Source organism: Lytechinus variegatus, chromosome 1, assembly GCF_018143015.1.
Source record: "Lytechinus variegatus isolate NC3 chromosome 1, Lvar_3.0, whole genome shotgun sequence".
In the NCBI taxonomy this organism is placed as follows: domain Eukaryota; kingdom Metazoa; phylum Echinodermata; class Echinoidea; order Temnopleuroida; family Toxopneustidae; genus Lytechinus; species Lytechinus variegatus.
In genome coordinates this window covers 26,280,696-26,301,969 of record NC_054740.1, presented here as the reverse complement: position 1 = coordinate 26,301,969, position 21,274 = coordinate 26,280,696, and the positions used below count along the sequence as shown (strand labels likewise).

At 36.4% G+C, this 21,274-nt stretch overlaps 1 protein-coding gene across 2 annotated transcripts in view; it reads right to left on the bottom strand.

The window, feature by feature from the left end:
• Positions 1–416: 416 nt before the first annotated feature.
• The window catches only part of LOC121410226 (ATP-dependent DNA helicase DDX11-like), a 33,731-nt gene continuing 12,873 nt past the window's right edge, over positions 417–21,274 (bottom strand). For both annotated transcript variants that reach the window (XM_041602168.1, XM_041602173.1), the window contains exons 7-22: positions 20,472–20,670; positions 17,160–17,365; positions 14,835–14,987; positions 14,061–14,107; positions 13,034–13,229; positions 12,060–12,098; positions 10,925–11,069; positions 10,391–10,507; positions 9,334–9,519; positions 7,971–8,074; positions 4,960–5,178; positions 4,474–4,580; positions 3,603–3,687; positions 2,405–2,480; positions 1,277–1,431; positions 417–480 (exon numbers count right to left, since the gene is read on the bottom strand). In XM_041602168.1, the coding sequence (XP_041458102.1) occupies positions 445–480; positions 1,277–1,431; positions 2,405–2,480; positions 3,603–3,687; positions 4,474–4,580; positions 4,960–5,178; positions 7,971–8,074; positions 9,334–9,519; positions 10,391–10,507; positions 10,925–11,069; positions 12,060–12,098; positions 13,034–13,229; positions 14,061–14,107; positions 14,835–14,987; positions 17,160–17,365; positions 20,472–20,670 (2,070 nt within the window). In that variant the 3' untranslated portion in view covers positions 417–444. The remainder of the gene's footprint in view (positions 481–1,276; positions 1,432–2,404; positions 2,481–3,602; positions 3,688–4,473; positions 4,581–4,959; positions 5,179–7,970; positions 8,075–9,333; positions 9,520–10,390; positions 10,508–10,924; positions 11,070–12,059; positions 12,099–13,033; positions 13,230–14,060; positions 14,108–14,834; positions 14,988–17,159; positions 17,366–20,471; positions 20,671–21,274) is intronic.

Below are 21,274 nucleotides of genomic sequence, written 5' to 3'. Positions count from 1 at the left end.
ATAAAATTAAAGGATTACATGTATACTTCAAATGCACCAACAATAAATGCCTACTTTTCCCAAAATGGCGCAGGCCACAAGTGAGAACAGGAAAAAAAAGTATTACACTAAGAAGAAGGAATCCCAAGTGGAGGACCAGGGTTCGAAGGACTAAGGTTCGAAATCCCTTTGGATAGGATAGTATCACAGTGAATCCCTGATCAAGAACTATTCAGTATTTTAAAGGCTGAAAATCAGTATTCTGGTAAGAAAATCAGTATTTTCACAGAAATACCATAGGACAACACATAAACTGAAACTTTAGAAATCAGTACTTTGCATGAATTACTGAAAGCTAGTACTACTTCACATCTCTGTATCACCTGTGTCTAAACACAATAGACACAAGAGCTAAAGTTTTTCTCTGGCCTGTCCCAATTTGAAACACCGGTACTCCAGTCTGTATTATTCCTGCTTGTCTGGTCTCTTGTCCACAAAGAACTATTAGAAATATAAACACAAGAAAAAAAAAATATTTCAGACGAACAGTACAAAGAGAGCGTATGAAAATACCACCTGTCCATGTACACCACCAATTTGGTTTCCTTTGAATAATATTCCCCCATTAAAACATTCTATCAAACAAGCTTTTGTGAAAACCTGTATAGAAGGACCACCTAGTCACGAAGACCACCTTTCTTCTCTCCCTTGGGTGTTCTTGAAAAAATGTATGGACGTCTATGGGAAGATTACGAAATTCTCTCAACCCTGTTGATAGATGCAAAGGCAGCACCAAAGCATAATTACTTTAATTTTTCAATGAAGGAAAATAAACATATGTATAATCTCTACTTCTTCTGTTCATTGGGGCAATGGCAGGGCCAAATCATAATCACTCTTTTCAAAATATAGGAAAATGAATAGAAAATGTATCATTGTTGTCAATCTGAGAATCCAAGGAGATCAAGAAAGTTGCGTAGAATAAAAAAATTATCCCCATCCTGTTGATAGAGGCAAAGGCAGGACCAGAGCATGATTACTTTTTCAATGAGAAAAATGAATATAAAAATTATAATTGTTGCCAATTTGAGGGTTAAAAATTCTTGACCTCATGAAATCTTTGTGGGCCCTGTATCTGTATGGGTAGAGTAATAAAAAATCTCTGTAGGCCTACCCTGTTGCTAGATGGGCAGGCAGGATTAAAGTTTAATTAATTTACTTTTCCATTGTAGGTTAATCAATAAAAATACAATGACTGTTGTCAATTTGAGGATCAAGAAATAGGAATTCTCCTCACCCTGTTGATGGAGGCAAAGGCAGGACCGAAGCGAGGGGCGATCTGTAGCCTCTCCGAGATCCATCCAGGGAGCTTGGAGCATATGGAGGGTCTGGTGTAGCGATGGTCCAAGAGCAGGATCGTGGCATAGTCTCCCTTGTGGCGTATAGCTCGACCTGGAGTAGGGTTGGGTGATGATGGCAGTGATTAGGTCTTGCTTTTGCCATTGGTCTGATAGAGACCTCCATACATGTATGTACACACTTTGGTTCATGTTCCTGATTAATCTTCATTTTTCTTTTTCTTTTGCAGTTTCCCATTTGAATAGCTCATGTCTCATGAATGTCAGGTTTATTTTTCTTATTGAAACTTACTTCTGTACTTTTCGGTGTTATTTGAAGTATGGGAGTTTGATTTTTTATATCAAATATTAACATTTTTTATCAAATAATAACAACACAGTGCAATGCATTATTGGTAACTAGGTGTGCACTTGTTTATAAAAAAAATCTTTACATTTTAAAATACCTTTTTTAAAACATTTGTTGATGTTGCTGTAAGGAGTACATACATTTATCTTCCCTTTTTGCTTCAATGTTAAAATATCCTTTGGGCAGTTTGAAACATTATCACCACTCCTGCCTGGGAGCTCCCCCCCCCCCTTTAGAGCTATTGCTCAAAGCATCAAGCGAAAGCCCCGCCACCGTCCCTGGGCCTTGTTAAGGTTAAAGTGATTGGTTAACATTGGTTTGACTTTTAAAAAATCTGAGCTAGAAGGTCACACTTGTCACCTGTGTCTGTGATATGTTACAAAAATGATGCCCAGAAAAAATGCATTCGAAAATAATTATTAAGTGCTTCAAAAATTGAAATATAAAGTGACCGGAAACACCATCTTGATTTCATCCCATACACTTATGTGTACTATTTAGGTGTCTATAAGACGCCTATTTACAAAATTGGGGTTTGCCTTGTAGTTTTAGCTTTTCATTCCCAATAATGGTTGTTTTCAGGGTTTATTAGTTCTAATACATGCACTTGTACACATGTTTCATCTTGGTTTGAGAATTTTTTAAATCGGCTGCTCACAAAGTTAAACAATACCTTTAACTTTCAGTCACTTCTTCATGTAACCTATACTATACCCACCTATAGACTGGTTGACGGCTTTCATACAGAGGTTATCATAGTGGACCTGGCCAGCACTCCGACCATTGATTTGTGGCTGTAAAAAAAATAAAAAAATAAACTATCAATAAAAGAACTTCAAGTTATGTAATAATAATATAGCATTTATGAGGCACCGGTTTTCTAGTTGCCTATTTTACGGTGCACCATGTGCAAGCTCTGGCATGCACATTACTCTTGTGATATTTGAACCACAGATTTTTCACAACCAGTAATCAGTGCTCGTCAGAACCATAAATCACTTTACTAACCAGCATTGAATAAAGTATAGCAACAACCCATCTACTTGTGCTGATTTTTTTCCAACTAGTATGAAAATAATTTTCCAAATGTTCACGTTCTGAGAACCTGGGTTTTTTATCCCCCTGAATCCCTGCAGAAAGGTGTTTGGTACTAAAATTTCTACCCCCCTAATACAAACAAATATGATTAAATGGCATGTTTCTGTAATAATGTGTAATGCAGTCTGCATACCCAGACTAGTAGTCCCCTAGTAACAAGCCGACATTCCATCTCTGTGAGATGCCCCATCATATACCAGTATGCCTTATATTATGCAGAGCTGCCAACCTGAATATGATCATTTCAGTATTATAAAAGCTGATAATCAGTATTTTGGTGAGGAAATCAGTACTTTTAAAGAAATACCTTAGAGCACTACATAAAACTGGAACTTTAGAAATCAGTATTTTGCATGAAACCATCAGTATTTTTCTCATTTTTCAGTACTAAATACGGAAAATCAGTACTACTTGGCAGCTCTGATTATGTAACATGCCTCTGTGAGGAACCACGGTAAACCCCTCACAACTTAAACAATAGGATGCCTGTATTCCATGAGATGCTGAATCATCAACCCACTTGCTACTGAGAGTTGAGTGAATAAACATCTAAATTACAAACCTCTTGTCTCTCGTTTCATTTGTAATCTGCCTGTATACAAGAACCCAAAAATATCACAGTTTCTTTTCCCCAATGTAGGAATATTCCTATTTAGAAACAGTTGGCAGGGAGGGTTTCTAACATAAAACTGTAATTTTAGCAGTTGGGGAACACAAAAATCCATGATTTCTGAATGCCTTTTCCATGTTCTCAAGTTTCAAACATCCATATGTCTGAATGCAGAATTTACATGTAGAAGAATGACCCTAAATCTTACCATATTTGCATTGAGATAGTCCATTTTCTCTTTCAGTTCTGGGGACTTGATGTTAGCATAAGGAAGACCCACCATCACGATGCATCTGGAAAATGTTAAAAGATTAGAGCATTTAATTCACAACAAAGCTGAATTTTCATCACAATTACTGTTTTGTGCTGTATGAATTTGATTTGCTTTGTAGCAGTGTCCTGTCTTTGCTTTTTACAGTAAATACTTAGTTCTAGGTGACCAATTACGACATCTCTTTCAATTGTGCTTGAATTCAACATCATGAATTATCATCTATATAGAGTGTTCTAGCGATGCATCAAAAACACGTTATTTGGTCTGCATCAATTGCCTGTGCAGTATCAGAACGTATCCCTGAAAAGGACCAAAATCCAACGAAAATCCCATTGGCTCCTGTACAAAGTTTGCTATTGAATATGAGAACTTATTCAACAGTTTACTGCTCATGCGTGAAATATACAACGCGTACAGCAATGAAAGTAATGGGCTGCACAGCATAGAGCACAACTATGCTTAAAATGAGCTATACAGAAAATCGCATATGTCGACACCAATCCTATAAAGTGATGATGGCATAATGTGATAAGTGATCTATGACTTGTTCAATCAAACTGCTCCCTCTTTTTGTTTGGGGGAGGGGGTGGGATAGATGACAATACTTATATTGGATGGCTTTATTTCATGAAATACCACAAATATTCCACTCATTACGGCCAATATTCCAGTCATCTGTGAATCGTGGAATATTTTCCAGAACTCTTGGAATATTTTGGGTATTGCATTCTGAGTAAGCCCTCCAATATCATATAATCATCTTGGATTAAACCTTTAAATGAGTGACAAAACTAGCCAATCTCACCTTCCTAGATTGTCAGAGAAATTAATGCCCTCGCTCATCTTTCCACCGACGACACAGAATAAAATTGCTCCGTTCAGGCCTGATAGTGTACATCCACTACAAGCTTTCTGTAGTACAAATAAAAACAGGGAGAAATGAATAAATGGAACGAAAAGAATAAAGGGAATGGACACACAAAAAAAGCAAGATATGTGGACAGAATTGAGAGCAGACAAGGAAAATAGAGTACTGTCCCAGGAACTGGGGCCCGTTGAAGAAAGAGTTGCAATCAATCGCAACTCTAAAAATCTTGATTTTCAACCAATCAACAGCGCGCATTTGGGACTTGCGATTGATTTTTTGGTTTGCGTTTAAAGAAAACTCTTTCTGCAACGGGCCCCTGGTCCAACTGATTAGCCTTCCTTAGTACTGTTATCACTGTAATCAATCACAAATATCAACCCTGAGATCAAATGCAACAATTGTGTAACAGGGCCCTAATTGTACCTGGATGGTTGCAGAGTACTGTCCCAGGACCTGGTCCACCTGATTAGCCTTCCTTGGTTCCCTGAAGATCTTCTTACGATGGCCTAGCCTGGTCAGGACACCCTGGGATTCCCAGTACTGGTAGATCTGCTTCTCGTAGTCGTAGGAAGGGAAGAAACAGACCACACCCCCTGGTGTGATGTTGGAGATGTTGACCAGGACACGCCCTACTTCATCCATCTGGCGGGTGAGAAAGACGGGGAGACAAGGAGAGAGAGAGAGAATAATAGAGAGAAGATTGATAAGTTAAGGCTCCGTTACATCAACAGGGTCTCAGAACCCTGGGAATGATTTTTTTCACTAGGGGTGCTGATGTAAATATGAAAAAAAGGGGGTTTCATTATTCACTAAAAAATAGGCGTCATTTTCATTCCCCTTTTTCCAATTTTTGCACACCTTCCATTTGGTGCCTATGGAGAATAATACACACAGCACCCCCGCTTCCCAGGGCCATGCAGGGTCTTTGCTTTGTGTGTGATTTGCTATCTACAGGTCACCCGCATTGAAAGTAGCACGCATCTTGCACGAGGTTGGCTCCAGGAGTGCTTGCAAGTCTAATTTGCCCCGTAGAAAAGTTTGAACATGCTCAAAACACTTGTGATGAGCTGCAGGCGACTGCTCATTACTCACCCGCAAGGCTTGCATGGAACAGTGAGACAGGGTCTAAGCACATGTTTCTTCATTACCATAGAACTGGCAGTTCATCTAAACAAGAATTCACATTACATTTTAATTTGACCAAATATAATGTAATTCCATCAAAAAATAATATAAATGAATACCAATACTGAGAAATAATTCTTCTGTAGGAGAATTATCATTTTGTGAGCTTAGTTCTATCCACACAGAACAGTAGTTCAAAGCACTTACATCGTTGTATAAACTTTTTTAACACCATGATTCAATTTCAATTTCGATTAATTTGCTCATACAAAAACACTACTTAATACAAAGTATCATATTCACAAAATAGAAAAACAATAACAACAAATACAAATAAACACTGGATTGAATATGAGAGGGACAGCAAGAAAGGAACAAGCCTTGTGATTAGCTGACCCTATAACATAAAAGAATTATACAAAGACTTCAATAACGATAGAAAAAAAATCACTAAACTACAGCGTAAAGGGGGGGGGGGTGATCACACAAATACATAGGAGTATTACCTTTGCAGATTCACACAATTATAAATGAGTCAATTACACATTTGTGTGCCAGCTCATAGCAAGCTCCAATCAATCGTGTGCACTCTTGTTTACACTGGTTAATATCTCCTACATTAGAAACAACAGAGTATATTCACACATTTATTTTTGAACTAGTTATTTGAAAATAATCTTCTATTTTCCTTCACTCTCTCCTTGTCATTACATCACTCCACATTTCCTTCAATGCCAACCCAGGCTCTTCCAACATGCCAATCAATTTCAAACACTCTCTCAAATAAAACGGACTGACAAATATATTCATATTGTTTACATTCACATTTCATAATGGTTAAATATCTCAGTTGTATTGGAATATTTCAAATAATTCTTTTTTTTCCAGAGAGGGGAGGGAATGATTCATCAGCTGTAATCTGACAACAGGCAACATACACAACGAAAACATCAAGATGTTTAGGAATATAATGCAGCCCGCATATGCCTGTACTTGCATGTCTGATGTGCATAACAGTGAAACTCTACATGTACAATATCAAAGAATAAAGACAATCAACAAGTCATCTTATTTCTATGGCTGTCGTATTGCAACAAAAGAAAAAAAAACACCAACACATCCTTGTGATGTTCCAAATTCCTTGCAAAGCAAAATGTTGACAATGACCTGGGTCCCGTCTTACAAAGAGTTACGATTGATCCGATCAAACTCAATTCCATGAATATCCATCATTTTCATAATATCTTATACAAGAAATTTGAACAATGTCCTTTGCTAACAAAGATTACCAAACTGAATTTTCAATAAAACTATTAGATAATGAATGTATGAATATACATCATAGTATTTTAAACAAACATGCATAATAAATGTTGATATTGCTGGCTTTCCATAGTTGTGGTTGGTTGGATCAATCGCAACTCTTCGTAAGATGAGGCCCTGGGATATCAAAGTGGAGATGATTCCATTGTTTAGGTTGATTGATGGGATGCTTTGATGTCTCTTCCCTTTTGACCTTTTTTTCCTCAACAAACCATAGACATTCTAAGCTTTTCTTTGTTAATATGAATGTATGGGGTATCAAACTAATGCTTATAACTAATATCTTTCTAATGGTTTTGGTTTGAAGATAATTCTTTACTGGTAAATAAGACAATTTAGAGGGGAAAAAACATTGCAATATGAAAATCAAACAATATGTATTATTGTAGTCAATGCAATCAATCATAGCAAAATGTTCTGCAATCATTGGTAAGCTTTGTGTTACAGGCCCCTGAAAATGTTCAAGTATATTTCACAGTATTTCCATTCATTTCCTGATTCCTATTTCCTCAAAACTTATTGAGGTGGTATTTAAAAAGCTGCCAACCTGAACATGAACATTTCAGTATTTTTAAAGCAGAAAACCAGTATTTTGGCGAGGAAATCAGTATTTTCAAAGAAATACCATAGGACAACACATATAAATGAAACTTGAGAAATCAGTATTTTGCATGAAACCATCAGTATTCTTCTCATTTCTCAGTACTAAATACAGAAAATCAGTACTACTTGGCAGCTCTGTATTTATCACTATTTTCAGGTCTTTACCACTAGTATTTTTAACTACGGACAACCCTGAAAATGTATATCCATAAAATAAAATAGCACAGGCATTTTTTTTAAGTGGCACATAAAAAGAGTTAATAAAACATACATTTATGTAACAAGTTTAACATTTTACCTTGGTCATGCTGAGAACCAACAATATCATCAAACCAACAAAACTTGTAAAGAAATTTTTGAAAAAGACTTGTCCTGAAGCTTACCATCTGAGGTTGGTCTCTATGCTGATATGTGAAGTCTAATTCTAACCCTGTTGGTCCTTTGGATAGGGAGATTGGTAATAGGTGATCAGGAGGGATCACATGACCTGGAAAATAAAGATACAATACATGTAGCTATTTCTGGTTCATTCCTATGAGATGTAATTTTTATGAGATACAAGTATTTTATTTGTCCATGAAGGTAGGTTCTCTATAAATGGCTATAACACTTACATTTTTGTCTTCAAAAAGTGAAAATTAACTTATCTAATAGAGTATTTCTTCTTTGTCATACTGCCAAAATTTAAAGTTAAATTAAAGTAGTGTTGTTATTTGTAAGAAAATTCTTTGTCGATATATCGCTAAAAATATCTTAACGATATCGATAACTATCGAAAAAAAGAATATAATCAATACGCATTTTTAATACATTGATTAAATAATAGCAATGTAACAATACTTGTGTTGGTCAAAATTAGTATCTGCCACTGTACCAAGAACGTTTTAAAATCTTCGTTCATCGAATGTTAACAATTACATATCTTTTTTTAACAAACATATTTAGCACAAATACATCCTCACCTTTCACATTATTAGCATTATTTTAGGGTTGCATGAAGTTTTATTAATTATTTTGGAGATTTTTGGACCTCGTTCTGAGCAGTCAACGACTTTCGCCTATCCACCATTTCGAAATCGTGCTACACATCTTTGAACTTAGAGGGCAGCAATACACGGCCAAGTGCTGCTTTCTATGTTAGTTGGTACTTGTTTTTGGTTGATACGATCGAGAGGAGTCCCAATGTTTGGATTGTCATGATTATAGCAAAGTGAGATCGGGTTTGCGGCTAGGAAGTACTCGTATTTTGAGGTTTTGGAATAAATTCTGTAGCTGTTCCGTGCATTTTGAGGAAAAATATGTTTTTCATGATTTCCCTTATCAAAAGCCACTTTAAAAAAGAAGTTTCCATGAATTCCATCCGATTTCTGCAATCGCAAAAAATCACTGTCATGTCCGTACATAATAGCAGGTATTATTGACAATGAGAGAGAGAGGTCATCGATATCACTCAGTAGCAAAAAAAAAAACAATTATCAACAAGACTACCGATAAAAAAGTGATTCACAACAATACTACATAAAATAAAACTCAAGATACAAGTTTGATTTTTGTGCAAAAATCTGATCTGAAGTTATAAGTGACTCTTGCAGGTACATGTAAATATTAACATTTCTGACAAATGACGACTGACGATAGACAGATGCCATTTGGAACCATTAGTCTCCCTTATATCTAAGAATGGCAAGACAAAATAAAAAAGAAAACCTGTTTTCACAGCAGAGAGGTGGTTAACGAGAAACTTACCGCATGAGAATTCTAAGATTCTTTCCGGTTGGACCCCTGCACAGACAAGAAGCTGATGTTTGAATTCTTCTACAGGTTGCATGGTTCCTCCGGCAACGATAATGGCCCTAGCCTCCTTCACCACATCGGTGAAGTGAACGGCAGGGTTGAGCAGCTGAAACCTCAAGCTGCACTGGCTCAGGAGTTCTAGAGAGAGAGCAATAGACGGGAAGGTGCGACAAGAACATGAAAGAAGCCAAAGATGAGTGGAATGTGGTAAAAAAAAATATTTATACTACTACTACTACTACTACTACTACTGCTACTAATGCTACTACTACTACTACTACTACTACTACTACTACTACTACTACTACTACTGCTACTACTACTACTACTACTACTACTACTACTACTACTACTACTACTACTACTACTACTACTGCTGCTGCTGCTGCTGGTGCTACTACTACTACTACTAAAACTACAAATTATAATATCAATACTGATATCCCGTACTACTAATAATAATCATGATAATATTACTACTACTTCTAATAATAATGGCAATCAAAATATTTCACACTTGTATAACACAATTCACATTGATATATTCATATCATCTGAAAATGAAAACAATTCATACAGTAATGATGGTGATTCTGATGATAGTGATGAAATTTAGGATGATGTCATGAATGATGAAAATATGACAATAATGATGGTACTCCTGACAGCGATGTCAACAATAATGATGAGTACATTTCACAGCAATGATTTGATTATAATGATGAAACCAGAGTTGAGAAATGATGACGACGATGGTGAGGATGATGATGAAGATGATGATGGTGGTGGTGACATGATGATGATGATGATACTGATGAGGATGATGAGGTAATAATGATGATGATGATAATGAAAAAGATAATCTGGAGAGCGTTTCATCAACATTTCGGTCTGACATCTTGTCCAATCTGATATTTTTTTCATTTAGATTTAAAAGCACAGTTCCTATGGTCAGATGATGATATGGGTAAAGTGGTTATGCCTGCTGGTAGAACTCAATATATAATACCTTTTTTGTGCACAACGATTCGTCCATCCTTATTTGCATTGGTTAGGGCTAGTAAGAACCCCTCTATGTGCATCAGCGGCGAAGAAAAAACATGGTTCTCCTCATCACCTGACTTTTCTGGAAAGAAAAACATTGAAAAAAAAACAGAATCACTTCCAATTATACATGTACTAAGAAAAATGATATGATAGACATGATTATCTGCACCACCTGACTTAATGCAAGGAGCATTGAAAAAACAAGTACATACACAAAAAACTCCACTGCCTAAATCTTTAATGTTTGACTTGGGATCAACACCAAAAGTCAACAAGATTTTCAAAAAATTAACATGTACGTATTTGGGTCTTGAGCTTGATTTTTTCTTAGTTGCATTTACATGTAAGCGCAAAAGCGTTCTGTGCCTCTTTTGATTTCGTAATGTCATACACTGCTATCATTATACACATTCATACTGTAGCAACTAATTGAGCATGGAATACAAAAAAACACATGAATTAGAGATACCATTTTCAACCAATGATTGTTAAATACCTGGAGTAGTTTGCTTATTTTGGGTTGGAGCCTGTCCTCTTTGGCTAATCTGATGTAGAAACTGCGTCATGCCTGACCCCTTTGGTTTCTCAGCTTGATGAACTTTGACAGATGAAGGCTGGTATCGCTCCACAAAGCCATTTAACTAAAGAGAAAACAGTTATATACATGTTCGTAACCATCATCGATCATCATCTTTTACATGTACTTCATTTAGAATTTTTCACTCTTATGAAGGGTTAATAGCTCTCACGCCATGATGACATTACCTCCTTCCACTTCTTTCTGTCTTGAGCATCTTCCTCGTTCAGACAGAGCTGCTAACCTGAACAAGAACATTTCAGTAATGTATTTTTAAAGCTGGAAATCAGTATTTTGGTGAGGAAATCAGTATTTCCAAGGAAATAGCATAGGACAACACATAAACTGAAACTTAAGAAATCAGTATTTTGCATGAAACCATCAGTATTCTTCTCCTTTTTCAGTACTAAATACTGAAAATCAGTACTACTTGGCAGCTCTGTTCATACCTTATGTACCTTACTATTTTCCTTCTTTACCATATCTTTCCACGTAATCTGAAGTCTCCCTTTACCCCTTACATGTACTTCATCCACTTCCAGATCTTTTCACAGGTTCATCATCTTCCCTTCTCAACAGAAGGTCCATCCATCTCAAACAAGTTCAGAGGCCCGAATTCACAAAGGTGGTTTTGAAAACCCATGGTTGAGTCCATGGTTTATGCAGATTTCCTGTACAAATTAGGCTTAATTTAGCGCGTATCGGGCACATGTATAAAACATGTCCAATGCTGATGCGCACTTTTGTCACAGTGCGCTGTATTGACGCCCGTTACCATGGTTAGATACACTATTTCATTAATGAGTCCACTGTTTGAAGAGTGGACTCATGAATAAAAACAGTGGACTCATGAATAAAATAGCGTGGATCTTCATAATAATGATATGGGAGCTGTTCATACATGTACCTGACATCTTCAAAAATCCCTTACTTTATACTAATCACAGAAGGGTTTTGAACAAACCTTAAGTTTTTCTCTAATTTTCTCTCATCACGCAGGACCATCCTCCCATTTAACTGACAATTTGACAGGATACTGAAATGAGAAACTCACCTTTCTGGATATTTGACTCTTTTGGCAATACCTTTGCAGCTATGGAATAAATGACAAAACAAAATGAAACAGAAATAATTAGATATCCTGAAAGCTCATTTGTTACATTGTTATCAATTATTCCTTCTAAAAATCCAGCAGTATTCATGATTGTTGTTTTTTTTACATTCCACAATTTAATTATTTCTTAAGCTGGTGTAGGTTTTTAAGGTCTATTTTCTCATGAAAATCTTTTACTTTGATTTCAAGCACATTGTATAATCTCATCCACTACATGTATATTGATGGAGAAAAATGAATCAAAGTTCACATAAATATAAGGGAAGAATAATGTAAGAGAATTATAATCCCAAAAGAACAGGGGTAAAACAAACTTCACATGTCAAAAATACCCTTTCTTTTTATCTTCAGCTTTACGTTGGGCTTAAACACCCTGCCCAATGATTACAAGGTGACAGTCAGAACCAATTCATCACAACTCTTCCACAGTCAAACATGACGTACAAGACCTGTACAAGATCCTGAAAAAGATTTCCACGATCAAAACTTGTACAAGATTAAGTACAATTGCCAAACTCGAGGCATTATTTCAGACTAGTGGGTCCTGTAACACAAAGGTTAGCGATTGATCGTACACTTGATTTTCATGATTGATGGTACATTGTAGTCATTGGAATAAGTAGTAGAAAATTGCTGTATGATCATTGCTAAGCTTTGTGTTATGGGGCCCAGGGTCCTATTGCAAAGAGATATGTTATAGTCTACAAATACAAAATTTCTTTCAGACGTTTACTTACTTTTTCAGCTCTATACTTACTTTTTTTAATCAGACTCAAGCATTTCAATAGCTATAAAAGGTTATTGCAAGTTTGTTATTATAACACGTTTCATGAGAAGGGCCCAAAGAATATATAAAACCTATGTTAATAAGATCTTCTGATTATCCAAGAGAATGGACTTGCAAAATAACCAACCTTGAAGAGATTGATGTTATCCATCTGAGTCTCAAAGAGAAAGTTATTGATGGTGAAGAGGGAGGTGGAGCCAGATCCACTCATTTTCTGGGAGTCTGGAGACGAGTCTACTCTCCCTCCAAGACGGCGGACCCAGCTGGAGAGGATCTGAAGGAGCTGCTTGATGTACATCAGGTTCTTAGCCAGGAGCCGGCTCCTGTAGAGATAGGATAGGAAGGTGATTCTGTTCAATTTAAGGTGAATTCTTATCCAAGTATGTGGATCGTGTAGTAGGCGCCCTGACATAGGCGCATTACTTTGATAGTCTTGAAGCAAACATTTAGTACATACACAACACTGTAAAGGGACAAGGTGAACTACATTTTGTTTAAGGGAAATTTTTACAAATATCAACCCAGCATACACAGTTCTAATAAATTGAATATCATTTGGGAGGGACAGTATAGCCTTTGCTTTGTGCCAGGTGGGCGTTTCATGAAGCTGTTCGTAATGTTACACTTGACTTCACACACGACTGGAACATGTTCTTATATAGGGATATATTATTTGGCTCAAGAAAGGGCCATAGTCTTGCATACATGTGTTTTCATGACTTATGAACAGCTTTATGAAACACCCACCAGGGGCCAGTAACACAAAGCTTAGCAATCAACCATAGAACATTTTTCTACGATTGATTGCATTGACTTCAATGTACAATCAATCATGAAAATCAAGTGTACGATTAAACGGTAACCTTCGTGTTACGCGACCCTGGCTGCAAATTTTACCAGTCATGGAGTAAGAATCATTGTGAGAAAATGCATATTTTAAGACGTTTGTGTGGTCATTTATTAGTACTACCAAATGTTTCAATGATCATGAATTATTTCTTATTTTTTCCTTGACATGAGACGACACGCTGCAGTTTGATATATACGAGTTCAAGCACTTCACTTGGTATCACCCATTTTGCAAAACAATTTTAAAATACATGCACAAAGCGCCCCCATTTTAGAAAAGTGAAATAAGAAAAAAAAATACTTACTTAAACTTCTGCATGTATTGACTCAATTGTGAATGAGCTCGGCAAAGCTATAATTGGGGAGAGAGAAAAGTAGACAATGAAATGAAATTTGAAAGAAATGTAAGTGTCTGCTATCATTCTCCCCCTCCCCCCCCCCAAAGAAAAAAAACACTTTCACTCTCCAATTCTCTCCCTCTCTGTCTCTCACATCTTCAATCAATCTGCAGATAATCTATCCATCTCTTTCTCCACTCTCTTTACCTCAACATTCTACACAAAATGTTGCTGATCTCTGTTGGTAAATTTTCATGCAGAGTTTTCTTGCACCATGTCAGACAACAAATAAAATAATGATAATATATAATATACAAACATGATAATAATAATACAAGTAGCTGGATTTATAAAGCACTTTTTACCTGAGGATACAAAGCAATGCTATTGTTAACCAGGCACTCAAGCATTCAAGGAATTTCTTTCTACCGGGTACCCATTTACCTCACCTGCGTTGAGTGCATCACAATGTAGGTAAATTTCTTGAAGTAAAAAAAAATTCCATGGATGTGAATCGAACCCACATCCCTCAGATTGAAAGGCAAGAGTCCTAACCACTAGAACACAATGCCCCCACATGTCATCTCATAACATTTCTGATTCTCCATGCATCATTTTTTAATGTGCTCTTTGTTTCCTGAACATGTAGGCATGTTCTGTATCCCGAATTATGACAATGATGGATTTCCAGAATTGATAGGATCTAACACGAGTCTTTGTGGGACAGGTCCCAGGACTCACCTGTGCCCCTGTAACTTCTATACTATGGACATTGCAGATGGTTTCTATCAAGTTGTGAGCTTCATCGACGATAACAATGTTGCCTTTGAGGTTGATACGGCATGCCTCTCTTGTTGACTTGTGCAAGAGGATGTTGTAAGGCAGGACAACCAACTGTTCAAATATTAATGACAAAAGATGGGCAATTACAAAAAAGGCAATGCAATGCAGATATCAAGAGTTTAGATAATAATAAACAAGTGGAACGCCTCTGGCAGTCTCTCCTGCATTCCACCTTTGATATAGCAGTGCAGTGCTGACTTCGAAAAAAAATCTATTGAATAATCATTCACCAAAATACACCATATGGTAATGAAATACTACATGTCCATTTACCTAAAACGAGTTTTGATCATGTGACCTACAACATATGCAAAGCAATCATTCGTACTTGATTATCCTTATGTCTGTTTCATGAACGATATCCATAAACTTTAAAGTTATGATGACAATTCCACAAATACCCCCAACATTACCAAAGTTTGACCCTAAATGACCTTTGACCTTGGCCATGTGACCTGAATCTCACCCAGGATGTTCATGAACTAACTCAATAAAATATATAAGTTATGATGACAATTCAAGAAATAACCCCAGAATTGCCAGTTCATTGACGCTAAGTGACCTTTGACATTGATCATGTGACCAGAAATTCAGGCAGGATCTTCAATGATACACCATTACCCTTACATCTTAGTTTCAAGAACTAGGTCCATATACTTTCTAAGGTATTTCAAAAACTTAACCTTGGTTAAGCTTTCGATATTGATTCCCCCAACATGGTCTAAGTACATTGAGCCTAAATGACCTTTGACCTTGGTCATGTGATCTAAAACTCAGACAGGATCTTCACTTGCTTACCCTTATGTCCAAGTTTCATGAACTAGGTAAATTTACTTTTCTTAAGCTATGATGACATTTCAAAAACTTAACCTCGGAAAAGCAGCGCATATAAAGTATAGTCTCACTTTGCTATACAGGAAGGACAAAAAGTAGACTTTAGGCAAGTAGGCTACCATAGGTAGCCTACTTGTTCATTTTTGTTCAAGGTATTTATCGTTACCTCCTCAACAATGGAAATGTTAATAAATGACATGAGGTAACGTACTAGTAAATGATTTCAAATGCCTGATATCAACATGAAAACAATTTGTTCATCATACATTCCACCTGTCAATCAAATTTTGAAATCTACTCTTAGGACGAAACAGGCAAAAGAAATTATTTCTGAGAGAGTTTTTGAAATGCATATTAAAGCTGTCAACATAAAGGAATCCAGTCCATAGTTTGGCCTTTGTATTGACTACCCTGCTCAACACACCAAAGTAGGCCAATTTAGGTTGTGAGTTTTCAATAGTTTGAAAAATCAGTTTCATGTAACCATGTTTAGCTAACCGGAAAGAGCAATTCTTCTGCTTTATACTGACAAACTTTGAAGTTTGTAAACAATTATATAAGCCTTGATACAATATTACTTTTTACAGACTGCATGGAAGTTTCAATGAGATTACACAGTATGCTCGTCTCATGCTTGAATGAACCCCTACTTCTTCGAACACTATTTGGTCATTATTGTTTTATACAGCTCTCAATGAATACCTTCAACATTCATTCAAATACTAGAGTGGGATATTATTCATCAATTTGTCAAGTTACATAATTATCCTTTTAAAATCAAGGATGGGCCTTTTCAAGCTCAGTACAAACTTTGAAATTCATTTTGGGTGACTTAATGTTGGTGTTGGGATGACAGGTCACAAATTCTGAAATCAAATCTTGCATTTCATGGAATAAATTATGTCAGAATAGACCAGTTCGTAGTTACTTCAGGACAATTTTGGTCAAATGACCTTTCATTTCTTTCATTATGATAGGCAGATTTCAAAACAAGATATTACGTATGCATGCCTTACATAGCAGGATGAAGAAATTGAATAGACCAGGTGACTAGAAAAGCACACCAATGAACACTTTTTGAAGGTATCTGGTGCATTCCTACCGTGATTGCATATCATAGCATGCTGCACAATGTACTTGGCAAACTGTGAAATACCAGTCGTTTGTGGACGCATTGTTGTTTTTGTGGATGTAAATGAAAACCACTATTCAAACGAATTTATGAATAATCAAGACATCAAAGTTGGTGCTTATCTCATTAGATTTTAAACCACCATGTCACTTTAGTATAAATGACTTTCCTCTGATCATGCTTAGAATATTTTGATCATGCGCAGAAAGGAACTACGAACTGGCATATTCCTAGATGACAAGGAGAATCACACAGACCTGAGCACTTGGGACGGCATAACGGGTACCATAGTAGGGACAGGCCTTCAATTCCTTCCCGACCTCCACCAACTGTTCCATGTCCATGACCTCAATGGCCACCCTGTCCTTGTAGAGACTTAGCGGACCTTGGCTGAAGTGAGGGCAGGCTTTGGACTGCTTGGAGCGTTTACGTTTGGGTTGGGTGGAATCGGCATCCTTTTTGCCTGCAGCGGGGGATGGCAATGAGAATAAAAATAGATTAAAAAACCTTGCATGTTTCAAGATACAATCATGCAAACAAACAAAAGTCGAGTCTTTTGTGCGTATTATGATAAGGAAGCGTGATAGCTCAGTCAGTAGAGCTGGCTTTCAGATTACGGAGACCCGAGTTTGATTCCAACTTGGTGCACTAGTGCCCTTTGGTAAGGCATTAATCTTTATTACCAGGTCCCTTGGAGAGAACCTTAAGCCGTCGGTACTCTGGTTGCTTGCTTACAAGCATTCATGCTTTCTTAATAGTAATTCTTTGAACATGGATGCACATATTTCGTCTACCTGCAAAAGTGCTTTCTATCACTTGAGATATCATAGCAAAGATTCGCAGATTCCTCTCTGAACCAGATGCTGCAAAAGTCATCCATGCCCTTGTCACGTCGTGAGTGGACTACTGTAATGCCCTGCTTGCTGGTCTACCACATTGCTTCGGCCTCAAGACTACAAAGAATACTCAACAACGCTGCCCGAGTTTTTAAAGGAGTGGGCAAATACGAACATATTACTCCAACCCTAAAAGAACTCCACTGGCTTCCTGTGTCGAGAAGAATTGAAAACAAGATCCTGACATTAGTGTTCAAAGCTCTTCACGATGCAGCACCTACCTACATTAAGGATCTTCTTGTCGTCAAGCAGTGCCACTATTCTTTACGATCTTCCACATCTACCACCCTTGTGATTCCGCGTAGCAGGACCAAGCATTATGGAGATCGGGCTTTTAGCTATGTGGCCCCAGTTATGTGGAATAGACTGCCAAGTACTATCAGGAATATGAACACTCTTAAGACATTCCAATCAAGAGTCAAATATTACCTATTTTTACAATCATATTAGTGAAGGCCATGTCTTTTCCTCATATGAATGTTATGTTTGATGATTTTAATTGTGATTATTTCCAATGTTTTTGTTTGTTTAATATGTAGCGCCTTGAGTAATGATCCATTAGAAAGTGCGCATTAGAAATACTTATTATTATTATAATATAATCAGGTAATAACACCATTTTACCACCAATGCGAAAAAAGTAAAATGATAAACCATCCTCATCTCAAAATTATGGCCAGTCAAAATAACAAGTCATGAGTACCAGACATTAGCAAATTTTCCTGTTGGCTAGCTATAAAAGTAAATGACTGGTCAAGTAATAGATTTCAGCTAATCATATCACCATTTTCTGATTAGCTTCAAAGCTGAATTCGGGTTCTGGTATAGAAATCAAAATTCGATAGCAAATGAATGGAAGCAATCCTAAAGTGTTTATCATATGCAAGAATGCTTTAAACATCAAAACTTGAATTTAAATAGCCCAGGCTTGCTTGAATGAAATAACATTCATTTTGTTACCACATGCTTTTTCTCATGTAGCTAGCACAGAAAACAATATGTGGGACCACACTATAAACCAAGGCTCCACATTAACTTTTTTTGGTGGTGGCCCGTTCGGGCCACCAAAACCTTCAAATAATTTTTTTTGGTGGCCCACTAATAAGGTTTGGTGGCCCGAAAAATATAAAGAAAAACATTAATTAAAAATGAATAAAACACCAGGTTGTGTAGATTTTTAATCTTCGTATAGACACATACTCATAATGGTAAAGTAAATAAATAGTGCATATACATGTATCAAACTCAGATAGATTTACAAAACAATGATTTTTCCTTTCTTCCTTTTTGATTGTAAAACCTAGATTATGCAGGCCCCAAATCCAGTTTATTTTCTCTTTTCCAGCATATTATAGCAGGAGAAAATCACATGCTGCAGAATTAGAACAATGTGTAAAAGGGGGAAATAAACAAAAATAATTTTAGAATAGTATATTGAAAAAAGAAAACAAAAATTGTAAAAATGAATATGGTAAGTGAAATAAACAGAAGAAAAAATGAAGAAAGAAAAAACAAAGAACAGGTCATAAAAAAATTTGAGAAAAAACAAAAGAAAATTTAAGAAAAATAAATAAAACAAAATTATCAAAAATGGGGAAAATTATTATTATTCAGTAGAAACATGTTCTTTAATCAGGCATTTTCAATGGGAAGGGGTATAAATGGTTTAATCACTGAAAAAAATGAAAGAAAAAAATAAAATGGCAAAAGTTATCTGGAAAAAACAGTGAGAAAATTCCTTCCCTATATTTGACAAAATGATGGAAAAAAAATCACATGTCATATCAATGAAATGCCTTCCCAAAGTATTTACTTCCTTAAGAGTGGTTTAAGAAGTCATTTGTAAACAAGAAAGAAAGAGCGGCCTATTTATTTTTGGCTCAAAGAGACACAGCTTCGAAATAAACCAAATATCAACATACATACAAATGTGTTTTATGTGTATTAATGCATTTGGAAATCGGTCTTTTTGAGTCAAAAGAGAGGTCATAATTCCTCCTTTTAATGCTTGCAATTAATCAGGTTTCAGTAATATGGACTGTAGAAGGGCATTTCATTGGTGTAAAATGTGACTTTGACGTAGATTTCCAAAGCTCTGGGGAAGATTTCTTAGCAGTAACATTTCGTATCGCAGCTCCCTGGGTCTGAATAGTCTGCTCGTGCACAGCTAGCTGCATTGGTTTCATGCATGCAAAGCTCAGCCAGACAGCCGGCGTGGCCGGCTGAATAATAGTTACTGTATGCTAGCGGTAGGCCTACATACTGTCATGACTATGCAATCTTTGTGTGTGTGTATTTGTGTGTAGATTAACAAAAAAGGCGCATGACGAATTGGCTTGCAATTTTAACTGTAGAAGGTTGATAAATGCATGCAAAATCGGGAGAAAAATTGCGCTACTTTGAAAATTATTGGTTGCCCGATTCGGGCCACCAAAACTTAACATTTTTTCAATAATGGTTGCCCGAGATGATTTATTGGTGGCCCGGGCCACCGCTAATGTCGAGCCTTGTATAAACAGATGTGAATTTTTTCCTAAAAATTTAATTTGCTCAATATACTGTCATTATTCATCATTTTCCTGAAAATTCTTTGGGAAGATATAATTAATTTTTAGTTTTTATGACTCTGAGAACATTTCATTTTCGGTCATTACAATTACCAGACAATTATACCTGATTTTTTCTTGGACTGCATCTCCAGACAGCGATCATTGATGAGCGTCATGGAGCGAAGCTTCTTCACAGCTTCATTGATGCACAGATTCTGTCTTGACCCTAAGGTCACGACCTTAACATCATCTTGGTAAGGGCTCTTCTGAACCTCATGGACAAACTGACTCAGCTGAGAGTGTGTTCTGCTGCAGTAGAAAATCTGTAATAATAAATTACAGCCCGTTTTTAGCTTTCGGTCATTGCTTCCACTCTTCCTAAAATCCAGGAAATTCCGAGAAGTTTTGCTATTTTCCAAGATAATTTCAAGACGCATTTACTTACGATTATTTTGGATGTTCTATTTGTTATTTTCTTATGTAATTTGTTTGTCTGTTAGTGAAAATGAAGGGACTACCCTGTAAAAATAAATGAATGAATGAATAAAAAAAATAAATAAAGTGAGAAATTCCAGAAAGCCATCACTTCCGACAATATTATTTTCTGAATACTATGCTCGCTTGCTTTGCTCGCTTGCCATGCTTTTGCGCGCTATATGTCTTTGGTCATGATTTCGCTCCTCAAAATGGCTCATTACCGTACTGGGCCCCTATATTTCATCCTTTTCAGTCGGAACAGATGTGTGTAGAAGAGAAGTATAACATCTTATAAAAGACTGGAGAACATTTGTAAAATTCTGAGATATTTAGTAAAATTCCAGGTTTTGTTTTGAAAAGTGGAAGCACTGGCTTTGGTACATACCCAAAATCTGTCTATCACTATGCAATTCTTTTTTTTTTGCAGAATAAATTTTGCAAGTTTACATG